Here is a 12620-nt window from a genome sequence, read left to right as displayed (position 1 = left end):
CCCCCCAACTCCAGGAGGCAATACTCCCACAATCCTTTGCGCTTAAGACGACCCCCCCCCATCAGATTCTCCTCAGCTGCAAGAAGTGGGACCCCCCCCATCCCCTCCCCCCAACTCCAGGAGGCAGGACTCCCACAATCCTCAGCGCTAAAGACCCCCCCACACACACACCCTCAGATTCTAATAATAATAATAATAATAATGGCATTTATTAAGCACTTACTATGTGCAAAGCGCTGTTCTCCTCAGCTGCAAGAAGTGGGACCCCCCCTTCCCCTCAACTACGGGAGGCAGGGCTCCCACAATCCTCAGCGCTAAAGACCCCCCCCCCAATTCTGGGTCCCCCCTTCCCCCTCCTCTCCTCTCCCCCCGACCTCTGAGACCCCCCCAAACTGCAGGAGACAAGACTCCCACAATCCTCAGCGCTAAAGGACCCCCCCCCCCCCTTAGATTCTCCTCAGCTGCAGGAAGTGGGACGCCCCCCTTCCCCTCCCCCCAACTCCAGGAGGCAGGACTCCCACAATCCTCAGCGCTAAAGACACCCCCCCACCCTCAGGTTCTAATAATAATAATAACAATAATGGCATTTATTAAACCCTTACTATGTGGAAAGCACTGTTCTTCTCAGCTGCAGGAAGTTGGACTCCCCCCTTCCAACTCCGGGAGGCAGGACTCCCACAATCCTCAGCGCTAAAGACTCCCCCCACCCACACCCCCTCAGATTCTAATAATAATAATAATAATGGCATTTATTAAGCGCTTACTATGTGCAAAGCGCTGTTCTCCTCAGCTGCAGGAAGTGGGACCCCCCCCTTCCCCTCCCCCCAACTCCAGGAGGCAGGGCTCCCACAATCCTCAGCGCTAGACCCCCCCCCACACCCTCAGGTTCTAATAATAATAATAATAATGGCATTTATTAAGTGCTTACTTTGTTTAAAACGCTGTTCTCCTCAGCTGCAGGAAGTGGGACCCCCCCCTTCCCCTCCCCCCAACTCCAGGAGGCAGGGCTCCCATAATCCTCAGCGCTAAAGATGCCCCCCTCAATTCTGGGCCCCCCCTTCCCCCTCCCCCTCAGCTTTGAGACCCCCCCAAAACTGCAGGAGGCAAGACTCCCACAATCCTCAGCGCTAAAGACCCCTCTCACCCTCAGGTTCTCCTCAGCTGCAGGAAGTGGGACCCCCCCCCCTTCCCCTTCCCAACTCCAAGAGGCAGGACTCCCAGAATCCTCAGCGCTAAAGATGCCCCCCACACCCTCAGGATCTAATAATAATAATAATAATGGCATTTATTAAGTCCTAACTATGTGTAAAGCGCTGTTCTCCTCAGCTGCAGGAAGTGGGCCCCCCCCCCTTGCCCCAACTCCAAGAGGCAGGACTCCCAGAATCCTCAGCGCTAAAGATGCCCCCTACCCTCAGGTCCCCCTCAACTGTGTAGGGGGTGGGACCCCTTCCCCGTGTTTCCCCCACCACCACACCGGCCCCGAGCCGGGGCTCACCTCCTTCTGCTTGGGGTCCTGCGGGTAGACGTCGGGCGGGCCCAGGCGCGGCCGCTTCAGGGGCCGGTGCTCGTAGCTCAGGACCCCGAAAGCCGCCATCTTGCCCGGCCACAACAAGGGGGACGGCGGAAACGGCCGAACCGCGCCGGGGACGAGGCGGAAAAGCCCGAACGGTGGCGGAAACGGCCGAACGGTGGCGGAAATAGTCGAACGGAGCCGGAAATGGCCGAACGGAGCCGAAAATGGCCGAACGGAGCCGAAAATGGCCGAACGGTGACGGAAACAGCCGAATGAAGGCAGAAACAGCCGAATGAAGGCGGAAACGGCCGAACGGTGGCGGAGGTAGCCGAACGGCCCAGGGGATGGCGGAAACGGCCGAACGTTGACGGAGGCGGCCGAATGGAACCGGAAATTGCCGAATGAGGACGAGGATTCCCTGTCCTCAGGAAACCACCGGAGGGCGGAGCGCTGATTCATTCATTCATTCATTCAATCGTATTTATTGAGCGCTTACTGTGTGCAGAGCACTGGACTAAGCGCTTGGGAAGTCCAAGTTGGCAACATCTAGAGACGGTCCCTACCCGACAGTGGGCTCGCAGTCTAGAAGGGGGAGACAGACAACAAAACATTAACAAAACAAAATAGAATAAATATGTATAAATAAAATAAATAAATAAATATATAAAATAAATCAATATAAGAGCTTGGGAGAGGACAGGACAACGATAAACACTCATTCATTCATTTACTCATTCATTAGTATTTATTAAGCGCTTACTGTGTGCATTTGTTACTCTATTTATTTCTAATTTATAATAATAATAATAGCATTTATTAACTGCTTACTATGTGCAAAGCATTGTTCTAAGCGCTGGGCAGGTTACAAGGTGATGAGGTTGTCCCACGGGGGGCTCCCAGTCTTCATCCCCATTTGACAGATGAGGGAACTGAGGCCCGGAGAAGTGAAGTGACTTGCCCGAAGTCTCCCAGCTGACATTCGGCGCTTGTCAGCGCTTAATAAATCCCATCATTATTAAATACTAAAATTATTATTATTATAAGGGTAAGAACCGGGGCTGTGCGCGAGGGGCGGGGCTGAACGTAAGGGGCGTGGCTATGCGTGAAGGGCGTGGTTCGACGTAAGGGGCGGGGCCTCGCGTGATCAGTGGGTTGTGCGTGAGGGGCGGGGACGACGTAAAGGGGCGGGGCTTCGTGTGAAGAACGGGCTGTACGTAAGGGGCGGGGCCTCGCGTGATGAGCGGCCTGTGCGCAAGGGGCGGGGATGTACGTAAGGAGCGGGGCTGAACGTAAGAGGCGGTGCTGTACTGAGAACTCCCCTCCTCCAGGAGGCCTTCCCAGACTGAGCCCCTCCCTTCCTCTCCCCCTCCTCCCCCTCTCCATCCCCCATCTTACCTCCTTCCCTTCTCCACAGCACCTGTATATATGTTTGTACATATTTATTACTCTATTTATTTATTTATCTTGTACATCTCTATTCTATTTATTTTATTTTGTTAGTATGTTTGGTTTTGTTCTCTGTCTCCCCCTTCTAGACTGTGAGCCCGCTGTTGGGTAGGGACTGTCTCTATATGTTGCCGACTTGTACTTCCCAAGCGCTTAGTACAGTGCTCTGCACACAGTAAGCGCTCAATAAATACGATTGATTGATTGCTGTGCGTGAGGGGCGGGGCTCAACGTAAGGGGCGGGGCTTCACGTGATGGGGGCTGTGCGTGAGGGGCGTGGCTCAACGTAAGGGGCGGGGCCTCGCGTGATGAGCAGGCTGTGCGTAAGGGGCGGGGACGTACGTAAGGATTGGGGCTGAACGTAAGAGGCGGTGCTGTGCGTGGGGGGCGCGGCTCAACGTAAGGGGCGGAGATTCACGCGATGAGGGCTGTACGTAAGGGGCGGGACTGAACGTAAGGGGCGAGGCTTCGTGTGACGAGCGGGTTATAAGGGGCGTGGCTCGACGTAAGGGGCGGGGCTTCGCGTGATGGGCGGGGGCGGGGCCTTACGTAAGGGGCGGGGCTACACCTGAGGGGCGGGGCCTGGCGGCGTTCAGCGCGCATGCGCGGGCGAGCCTTTTCGCGGGCTTTTCCGCCATTTTGTGGGGGAACAGTAACCATGTGTGTCCTGGATTGCGAGCACACATTACGTCTGTTGTTTGTATTTGTGTGTGTGTATGGTGTGTGTATGTATGAGACCCGAAGGAGGATGACCTAATTATTCAATTATTGAATGAATGAATGAATTCAGTCGTATTTATTGAGCCCTCACTGTGTGCAGAGCACTCTACTAATTGCTGGGGGGAGGACACTCCAACAATAAATAATGACACTAATAAGTGTGGTATTTGTTGAGCACCTACTATGAGCCGGGCACTGTATTAAGCGCTGGGGTGGCTGTAAACAAATCGTTTCGGACCCAATCCCTTTTTCCCATGGGGCTCACAGTCTGTTGTCCACCCTAGCCGCCCAGCAGAATAATAATAATAATAATGGCATTTATTAAGCGCTTACTATGTGCCAAGCACTGTTCTAAGCGCTGGGGGCGGGCACATGGTAATCAGGTTGTCCCACGGGGGGCTCACAGGCTTCATCCCCATTTTCCAGATGAGGGAACTGAGGCCTAGATAAGTGACATGCCCAAAGTCACACGGCTGACAATTGGCGGGGCCGGGATTTGAACCCATGACCTCTGACTCCAAAGCCCGGGCTCTTTCCACTGAGCCACGCACTGACTGCATTTTCCCCTAAAGGCTTGGCATAACCGACTCCATTTTAAGGTAATCAGGTTGTCCCACCACGGGGGGCTCACGAGCTTCATCTCCATTTTCCAGATGAGGAAACTGAGGCCTAGAGAAGTGACACGCCCAAAGTCACACGGCTGACAACTGGCGGGGCTGGGATTTGAACCCATGACCTCTGACTCCAAAGCCCGAGCTCTTTCCACTGAGCCACGCACTGACTGCATTTTCCCCTAAAGGCTTGGTATAACCGACTCCATTTTAAGGTAATCAGGTTGTCCCGCCACGGGGGGCTCACGGGCTTCACCCCCATTTTCCAGATGAGGGAACTGAGGCCTAGAGAAGTGACATGCCCAAAGTCACACGGCTGACAATTGGCGGGGCCAGGATTTGAACCCCTGACCTCTGACTCCAAAGTCCGGGCTCTTTCCACTGAGCCACGCACTGAGTGCATTTTCCCCTAAAGGCTTAGCATAACCGACTCCATTTTAACGTAATCAGGTTGTCCCACCACGGGGGGCTCACGGGCTTCACCCCCATTTTCCAGATGAGGGAACTGAGGCCTAGAGAAGTGACATGCCCAAAGTCACAGGACTGACAATTGACAGAGTCGGGATTTGAACTCCAAAGCCCGGACTCTTTCCACTGAGCCACGAAATGACTGCATTTTCCCCTAAAGGCTTAGCATAACCGACTCCATTGTATGCAGAGTTTAACAACGAGAAGTGTGAAGAATAGGCTGGCCTCAGAAGATCCTCCTCACAACAGGGTGCCAAAGTTTCCCTTGCACTGCTAACATCTCCTCACAACAGGGTGTCAAAGTTTCCCTTGCAGGGGAATCCTTTGTGTAGCTCCGATGGGGAACCAAAGAAAAGGGAAGAAGCGGCTGGAATCGGAGCTGTTCATTCAATCGTATTTATTGAGCGCTTACTGTGCGCAGGACACTGTAATAATAATAATAATAACGGCATTTATTAAGCGGTTAATACGTGCAAAGCACTGTTCTAAGCGCTGGGGGGGTTTACAAGGCGATCAGGTTGCCAATCAATCGCATTTATTGAGCGCTTACTGTGTGCAGAGCACTGTACTAATTAAAGACACTGATTAAAGACACTGATTAATTAAAGACACTGATTAAAGGCTAGGCCCCATCCTGTGTGGGCGATGTCTCCTGCTAGCATCTCCTCACAACAGGGTGCCAAAGTTTCCCTTGCACTGCTAACATCTCACAACAGGGTGCCAAAGTTTCCTTTGAGCAGTTAACAACTCCTCACAACAAGGTGCCAAAGTTTCCCTTGCACTGCTCACATCTCCTCACAACAGGGTGTCAAAGTTTCCCTTGTGCGGAATCCTTTGTGTAGCTCCGATGGGGAACCAAAGAAAAGGGAAGGAGCTGCTGGACTCGGAGCTGTATTAATAAATCGTATTTATTGAGCGCTTAAGGTGCGCAGGGCACTGTAATAATAATAATAATAATAATAATGGCATTTATTAATCGCTTACTATGTGCAAATCACTGTTCTAAGCGCTGGGGGGGTTAAAAGATGATCAGGTTGTCAATCAATCAATCGATCGTATTTATTGAGCGCTTACTGTGTGCAGAGCACTGGACTAAGCGCTTGAGAAGTACAAGCTGGCAACGTATAGAGACAGTCCCTACCCAACAGTGGGCTCACAGTCTAGAAGGGGGAGACAGAACAAAACCAAACAGACTAACAAAATGAAATAAATAGAATAGATACGTACAAGTAAAATAAATAGAATAATAAATATGTACAAACATATATACATATATAGAGGTATATACATATATATACATACAATCGTATTTATTGAGCGCTTACAGTGCGCAGGGCACTGTAATAATAATAATAATAATAATGATAGCATTTATTAAGCACTTACTATGTGCAAAGCACTGTTCTAAGCGCTGGGGAGGTTACAAGGTGATCAGGTTGTCCCACGGGATGGGGGGGGCTCACGGTCTTAATCCCCATTGTACAGATTAGAACTTTGCACATAGTAAGCGCTTAACAAATGCCATTATTATTCTATTCTATTTATTTTATTTTATTAATATGTTTTGTTTTGTTCTCTGTCTCCCCTTTCTAGACTGTGAGCCCACTGTTGGGGAGGGACCGTCTCTAGATGTTGCCAACTTGGACTTCCCAAGCGCTTAGTACAGTGCTTTGCACACAGTAAGCACTCAATAAATACGATTGAATTAATGTCTGTACAGATTTATTACTCAATTTTACCCTATTATTATTACTATTATTATTATTACTCTATTTTATCTGACCCTGACCGCCCTCCCCTGCCCCTGCCTCCCCGGCCCTGACCGTCTTCCCCTGCCCCTGCCTCCCCGGCCCTGACCGTCATCCCCTGCCCCTGCCTTTGCCTCCCTGGCCGTCTTCCCCTGCCCCTGCCTCCCCGGCCCTGACCGTCTTCCGCTGCCGCTGCCTCCCTGGCCCTGACCGTCTGCGCCTGCCCCTGCCTCCCTGGCCCTGACCGTCTGCCCCTGCGTCTGCCTCCCCGGCCCTGTCCGTCTGCCCCTGCCCCTGCCTCCCTGGCCCTGACCCTCTTCCCCTTCCTCTGCCTCCCTGACCCTGGCCCTGACCGTCTTCCCCCGCCTCTGCCTCCCCGGCCCTGACCGTCTGCCCCTGCCCCTGCCTCCCCGGCCCTGACCGTCTTCCTCTGCCCCTGCCTCCCTGGCCAGACCATCATCCCCTGCCTCTGACTCCCTGGCCCTGACCATCATCCCCTGCCTCTGCCTCCCTGCCCCTGCCCCTGCCTCCCTGGCCCTGACCCTCTTCCCCTGCCTCCCCAGCCCTGATCGTCTGCCCCTTCCTCTGCCTCCCTGGCCCTGACCCTCTTCCCCTGCCTCTGCCTCCCTGACCCTGACCCTCTTTCCCTGCCCCTGCCTCCCCGGCCCTGACTGTCTTCCCCTGCCCCTGCCTCCCTGGCCCTGACCATCTGCCCCTGCCCCTGCCTCCCTGGCCCTGACCCTGACCGTCTGCCCCTGCCTCCCTGGCCCTTACTGTCTGCCCCTGCCTCCCTGGCCCTGACCGTCTGCTCCTGCCCCTGCCTCCCCAGCCCTGACCCGTCTTCCCCTGCCCCTGCCTCCCTGGCCCTGACCCTCTTCCCCTGCCCCTGCCTCCCCGGCCCTGACCGTCTGCCCCAGCCCCTGCCTCCCCGGCCCTGACCCTCTGCCCCAGCCCCTGCCTCCCCAGCACTGACCCTCTTCCCCTGCCCCTGCCTCCCTGGCCCTGACCGTCTGCCCCTGCCCCTGCCTCCCCGGCCCTGACCGTCTTCCCCTGCCCCTGCCTCCCCGGCCCTGTCCGTCTGCCCCTGCCTCTGCCTCCCTGGCCCTGACCGTCTGCCCCTGCCTCCCTGGCCCTGTCTTCCCCTGCCCCTGCCTCCCCGGCCCTGCCCGCGTGCCCCTGCCTCCCTGGCCTGACCCTGACCCTCTTCCCCTGCCCCTGCCTCCCCGGCCCTGACCCCCTTCCCCTGCCTCTGCCTCCCCGGCCCTGACCCTCTTCCCCTGCCCCTACCTCCCTGGCCCTGACCCTCTTCCCCTGCCCCTGCCCCTGCCTCCCTGGCCCTGCCCCTCTGCCTCCCCGGCCCTGCCCCTCTGCCCCTGCCCCTGCCTCCCCGGCCCTGACCATCTTCCCCTGCCCGTGCCTCCCTGGCCCTGACCATTTTCCCCTGCCTCTGCCTCCCTGGCCCTGACCATCTGCTCCTGCCCCTGCCTCCCTGGCCCTGACCGTCTGCCCCTGCCCCTCTGCCTCCCTGGCCCTGACTATTTTCCCCTGCCCCTGCCTCCCCGGCCCTGACTGTCTTCCCCTGCCCCTGCCTCCCTGACCCTGCCCCTGCCTCCCCGGCCCTGACTGTCTGCCCCTGCCTCCCCGGCCCTGACCGTCTGCCCCTGCCCCTGCCTCCCCGGCCCTGACCGTCTTCCTCTGCCCCTGCCTCCCTGGCCCTGACCATCATCCCCTGCCTCTGCCTCCCTGCCCCTGCCCCTGCCTCCCCGGCCCTGACCCTCTTCCCCTGCCCCTTCCTCCCCGGCACTGACCCTCTTCCCTTGCCACTGCCTCCCTGGCCCTGACCATCATCCCCTGCCTCTGCCTCCCTGGCCCTGACCCTCTTCCCCTGTGTCTGCCTCCCCGGCCCTGACTGTCTGCCCCTGCCCCTCTGCCTCCCTGGCCCTGACCGTCTTCCCGTGCCCCTGCCTCCCCGGCCCTGACCGTCTGCCCCTGCCCCTGCCTCCCCGGCCCTAACCGTCTGCCCCTGCCCCTGCCTCCCTGGCCCTCACCCTCTTCCCCTGCCTCCCTGGCCCTGACCCTCTTCCCCTGCCCCTGCCTCCCTGGCCCTGACCGTCTGCCCCTGCCCCTGCCTCCCTGGCCCTGACCGTCTTCCCCTGCCCCTGCCTCCTCTGGCCCTGACCGTCTGCCCCTGCCCCTACCTCCCTGGCCCTGACCGTCTTCCCCTGCCCCTGCCTCCCGGGCCCTGACCGTGTTCCCCTGCCCCTGCCTCCCTGGCCCTGCGCCTCTGCCTCCCCGGCCCTGACCCTCTGCCCCTGCTCCTGCCTCCCTGGCCCTGACCATCTTCCCCTGCCTCTGCCTCCCCGGCCCTGACCGTCTTCCCCTGCCCCTGCCTCCCTGGCCCTGACCGTCTTCCCCTGCCCCTGCCTCCTCTGGCCCTGACCGTCTGCCCCTGCCCCTGCCTCCTCTGGCCCTGACCGTCTGCCCCTGCCCCTGCCTCCCTGGCCCTGACTGTCTTCCCCTGCCCCTGCCTCCCCGGCCCTGACCGTGTTCCCCTGCCCCTGCCTCCCTGGCCCTGACCGTCTGCCCCTGCCCCTGCCTCCCTGGCCCTGCCCCTCTACCTCCCCGGCCCTGACCCTCTTCCCCTGCCCCTGCCTCCCTGGCCCTGACCCTCTTCCCCTGCCCCTGCCTCCCTGGCCCTGACCCTCTTCCCCTCCCTGTCTCCCTGGCCCTGACCGTCTGCCCCTGCCTCCCCGGCCCTGACCCTCTGCCCCTGCCTCCCCGGCCCTGACCCTCTGCCCCTGCCCCTGCCTACCTGGCCCTGCCCCTCTTCCCCTGCCCCTGCCTCCCCAGCCCTGACCGTCTTCCCCTGCCCCTGCCTCCCTGGCCGTGACCATCTGCCCCTGCCCCTGCCTCCCTGGCCCTGACCCTGACCGTCTGCCCGCCTCCCTGGCACTGACCATCTGCCCCTGCCTCCCTGGCCCTGACCGTCTTCCCCTGCCCCTGCCTCCCCGGCACTGACCCTCTTCCCCTGCCCCTGCCTCCCTGGCCCTGACTGTCTGCCCCTGCCCCTGCCTCCCTGGCCCTGACCGCCTTCCCGTTGCCCCTGCCTCCCTGGCCCTGACCCTCTTCCCCTGCCCCCCTGGCCCTGACCGTCTTCCCCTGCCCCTACCTCCCTGGCCCTGATCCTCTTCCCCTGCCCCTGCCTCCCTGATCCTGAACCTCTTCCCCTGCCTCTGCCTCCCTGGCCCTGACTATCTTCCCCTGCCTCCCTGGCCCTGACCCTCTTCCCCTGCCCCTCTGCCTCCCTGGCCCTGACCGTCTTCCCCTGCCCCTGCCTTCCCGACCCTGACCCTCTTGCCCTGCCCCTGCCTCCCCGGCCCTGACTGTCTTCCCCTGCCACTGCCTCCCTGGCCCTGACCGTCTGCCCCTGCCTCTGCTTCCGACTGTCTGCCCCTGCCCCTGCCTCCCTGGCCCTGACTGTCTTCCCCTGCCTCTACCTCCCTGGCCCTGACCCACTTCCCCTGCCCCCCTGGCCCTGACTGTCTGCCCCTGCCCCTGCCTCCCTGGCCCTGACCCTCTTCCCCTGCCCCTGCCTCCCTGGCCCTGACCGTCTTCCCCTGCCCCTGCCTCCTCTGGCCCTGACCGTCTGCCCCTGCCCCTGCCTCCTCTGGCCCTGACCGTCTGCCCCTGCCCCTGCCTCCCTGGCCCTGCCCCTCTGCCTCCCCGGCCCTGACCCTCTGCCCCTGCTCCTGCCTCCCTGGCCCTTACCATCTTCCCCTGCCCCTGCCTCACTGGCCCTGACCGTCTGCCCCTGCCCCTCTGGCCCTGACCATCTGCCCCTGCCCCTACCTCCCCGGCCCTGACCGTCTTCCCCTGCCCCTGCCTCCCTGGCCCTGACCCGCTTCCCCTGCCCCTGCCTCCCTGATCCTGAACCTCTTCCCCTGCCTCTGCCTCCCTGGCCCTGACTATCTTCCCCTGCCTCCCTGGCCCTGACCCTCTTCCCCTGCCTCTGTCTCCCCGGCCCTGACCGTCTTCCCCTGCCCCTGCCTCCCCGGCCCTGACCGTCTGCCCCTGCCGCTGCCTCCCCGGCCCTGACCCTCTTCCCCTGCCCCTCTGCCTCCCCGGCCCTGACCCCCTTCCCCTGCCCCTGCCTCCCCGGCCCTGACCCGCTTCCAGGCTGTCCATCCATCCATCCATCCCCTGGCCCCCTCCTCCCTCCCCTCCCTTCTGTCCTTCTCCAGCCCAGCCCGCACCCTCTGCTCCTCCGCCGCTGATCTCCTCACCGTTAGGCCTCGTTCTCGCCCGTCCCGCCGTCGACCCCCAGCCCACGTCATCCCCCAGGCCCGGAATGCCCTCCCTCTGCCCATCCACCAAGCTAGCTCTCTTTCTCCCTTCAAGGACCTACTGAGAGCTCACCTCCTCCAGGAGGCCTTCCCAGACTGAGCCCCTTTCTTCCTCTCCCCCTCGTCCCCCTCTCCATCCCCCTCATCTTACCTCCTTCCCTTCCCCACAGCACCTGTATATATGTATATATGTTTGTACATATTTATTACTCTATTTATTTATTTATTTTATTTTACTTCTACACATCTATTCTATTTATTTTATTTTGTTAGTATGTTTGGTTTTGTTCTCTGTCTCCCCCTTTTAGACTGTGAGCCCACTGCTGGGTAGGGACTGTCTCTATATGTTGCCAACTTGTACTTCCCAAGTGCTTAGTACAGTGCTCTGCACACTGTAAGCGCTCAATAAATACGATTGATTGATTGATTGATAAATACGATTGAATGAATGAATGATCCAAGCGCTCTCCTCTCCCGCCTGGATTACTCCATCATTCATTCATTCATTCAATCGTATTTGTGGAGCGCTTACTGTGTGCAAAGCACTGTACTAAGCGCTTGGGAAGTACAAGTTGGCAACATCTAGAGATGGTCCCTACCCAACATGGGCTCACAGTCTAGAAGGAGGAGACAGACAACAAAACAAAACATTAACAAAATAAAACAGAATAAATATGTACAAATAAAATAAATATATATATATATAATAAATAAATATGAGTGCTTGGGAGAGGACAGGACAACGATAAACACTCATTCATTCATTTACTCATTCATTAGTATTTATTGAGCGCTTACTGTGTGCAGAGCACTGTACTAAACGCTTGGGAGAGGACAGTACAATAAACATTCATTCATTAGTATTTATCGAGCGCTTAGTGTGTGCCGAGAGCTTTACTAAACGCTTGGGAGGGGACAGGACAACAATAAATATTCATTCATTCATTCATTCGTATTTATCGAGCGCTAGTGTGTGCCGAGAGCTGTACTAAACGCTTGGGAGGGGACAGGACAACAATAAACATTCATTCATTAGTATTTATCGAGCGCTTAGTGTGTGCCTACAGCTGTACTAGACGCTTGGGAGGGGACAGGACAACAATAAACATTCATTCATTAGTATTTATCGAGCGCTCAGTGTGTGCCGAGAGCTGTGCTAAACGCTTGGGAGGGGACAGGACAACAATAAATATTCATTCATTCATTCATTCGTATTTATCAAGCGCTTAGTGTGTGCCGAGAGCTGTACTAAACGCTTGGGAGGGGACAGGACAACAATAAACATTCATTCATTCATTCATTCGTATTTATTGAGCACTTACTGTGTGCCGAGCACCGTACTAAGCGCTGGGGAGAGGACAGTACAACAATAAGCACTCATTCATTAGAATTTATTGAGCGCCGTGTGCAGAGCGCTGTATTAAACGCTTGGGGGAGGACAGCACAACAATAAACACTCATTCATTCGTATTTATAATAATAATATCAGCCTCCTCGCCGACCTCCCGTCTGTCCCCGCTCCAGTCCGGACTTCACTCTGCCACCTGGCTTATCCTTCCACAAAAATGTTCAGCCATCCTCCACAATCTCCGGTGGTTCCCCGTCCATTTCCGCATCCGCGTGGGCTTTAAAGGCCTCCATCCTCCGGCCCGCTCCTGTTTCTTTCACCTCGCCTTGATTTCTCTCTGTGTTATCGGTCTGCTCCTCCGGTCCGGCCCGCGCAATCGGTTCCTCCAACGCCATCATCATCAATCGTATTTATTGAGTGCTT

The 12620-nt window shown here is 57.6% G+C and overlaps 1 protein-coding gene across 1 annotated transcript in view; it reads right to left on the bottom strand.

The window, feature by feature from the left end:
• Window positions 1–1605, bottom strand: part of MED12 (mediator complex subunit 12) — a 98269-nt gene extending 96664 nt beyond the window's left edge. Inside the window, 1 exon segment of the mRNA XM_038748411.1 lies at window positions 1496–1605. Coding sequence (XP_038604339.1) covers window positions 1496–1594 — 99 coding nt within the window. The 5' untranslated portion in view covers window positions 1595–1605.
• Window positions 1606–12620: the final 11015 nt, after the last annotated feature.

The sequence above is a fragment of the Tachyglossus aculeatus genome, chromosome 6, assembly GCF_015852505.1.
Source record: "Tachyglossus aculeatus isolate mTacAcu1 chromosome 6, mTacAcu1.pri, whole genome shotgun sequence".
NCBI lineage: Eukaryota > Metazoa > Chordata > Mammalia > Monotremata > Tachyglossidae > Tachyglossus > Tachyglossus aculeatus.
Note: the sequence above shows the minus strand (reverse complement) of the source record. Positions and strands in the feature narration are given on the sequence as shown.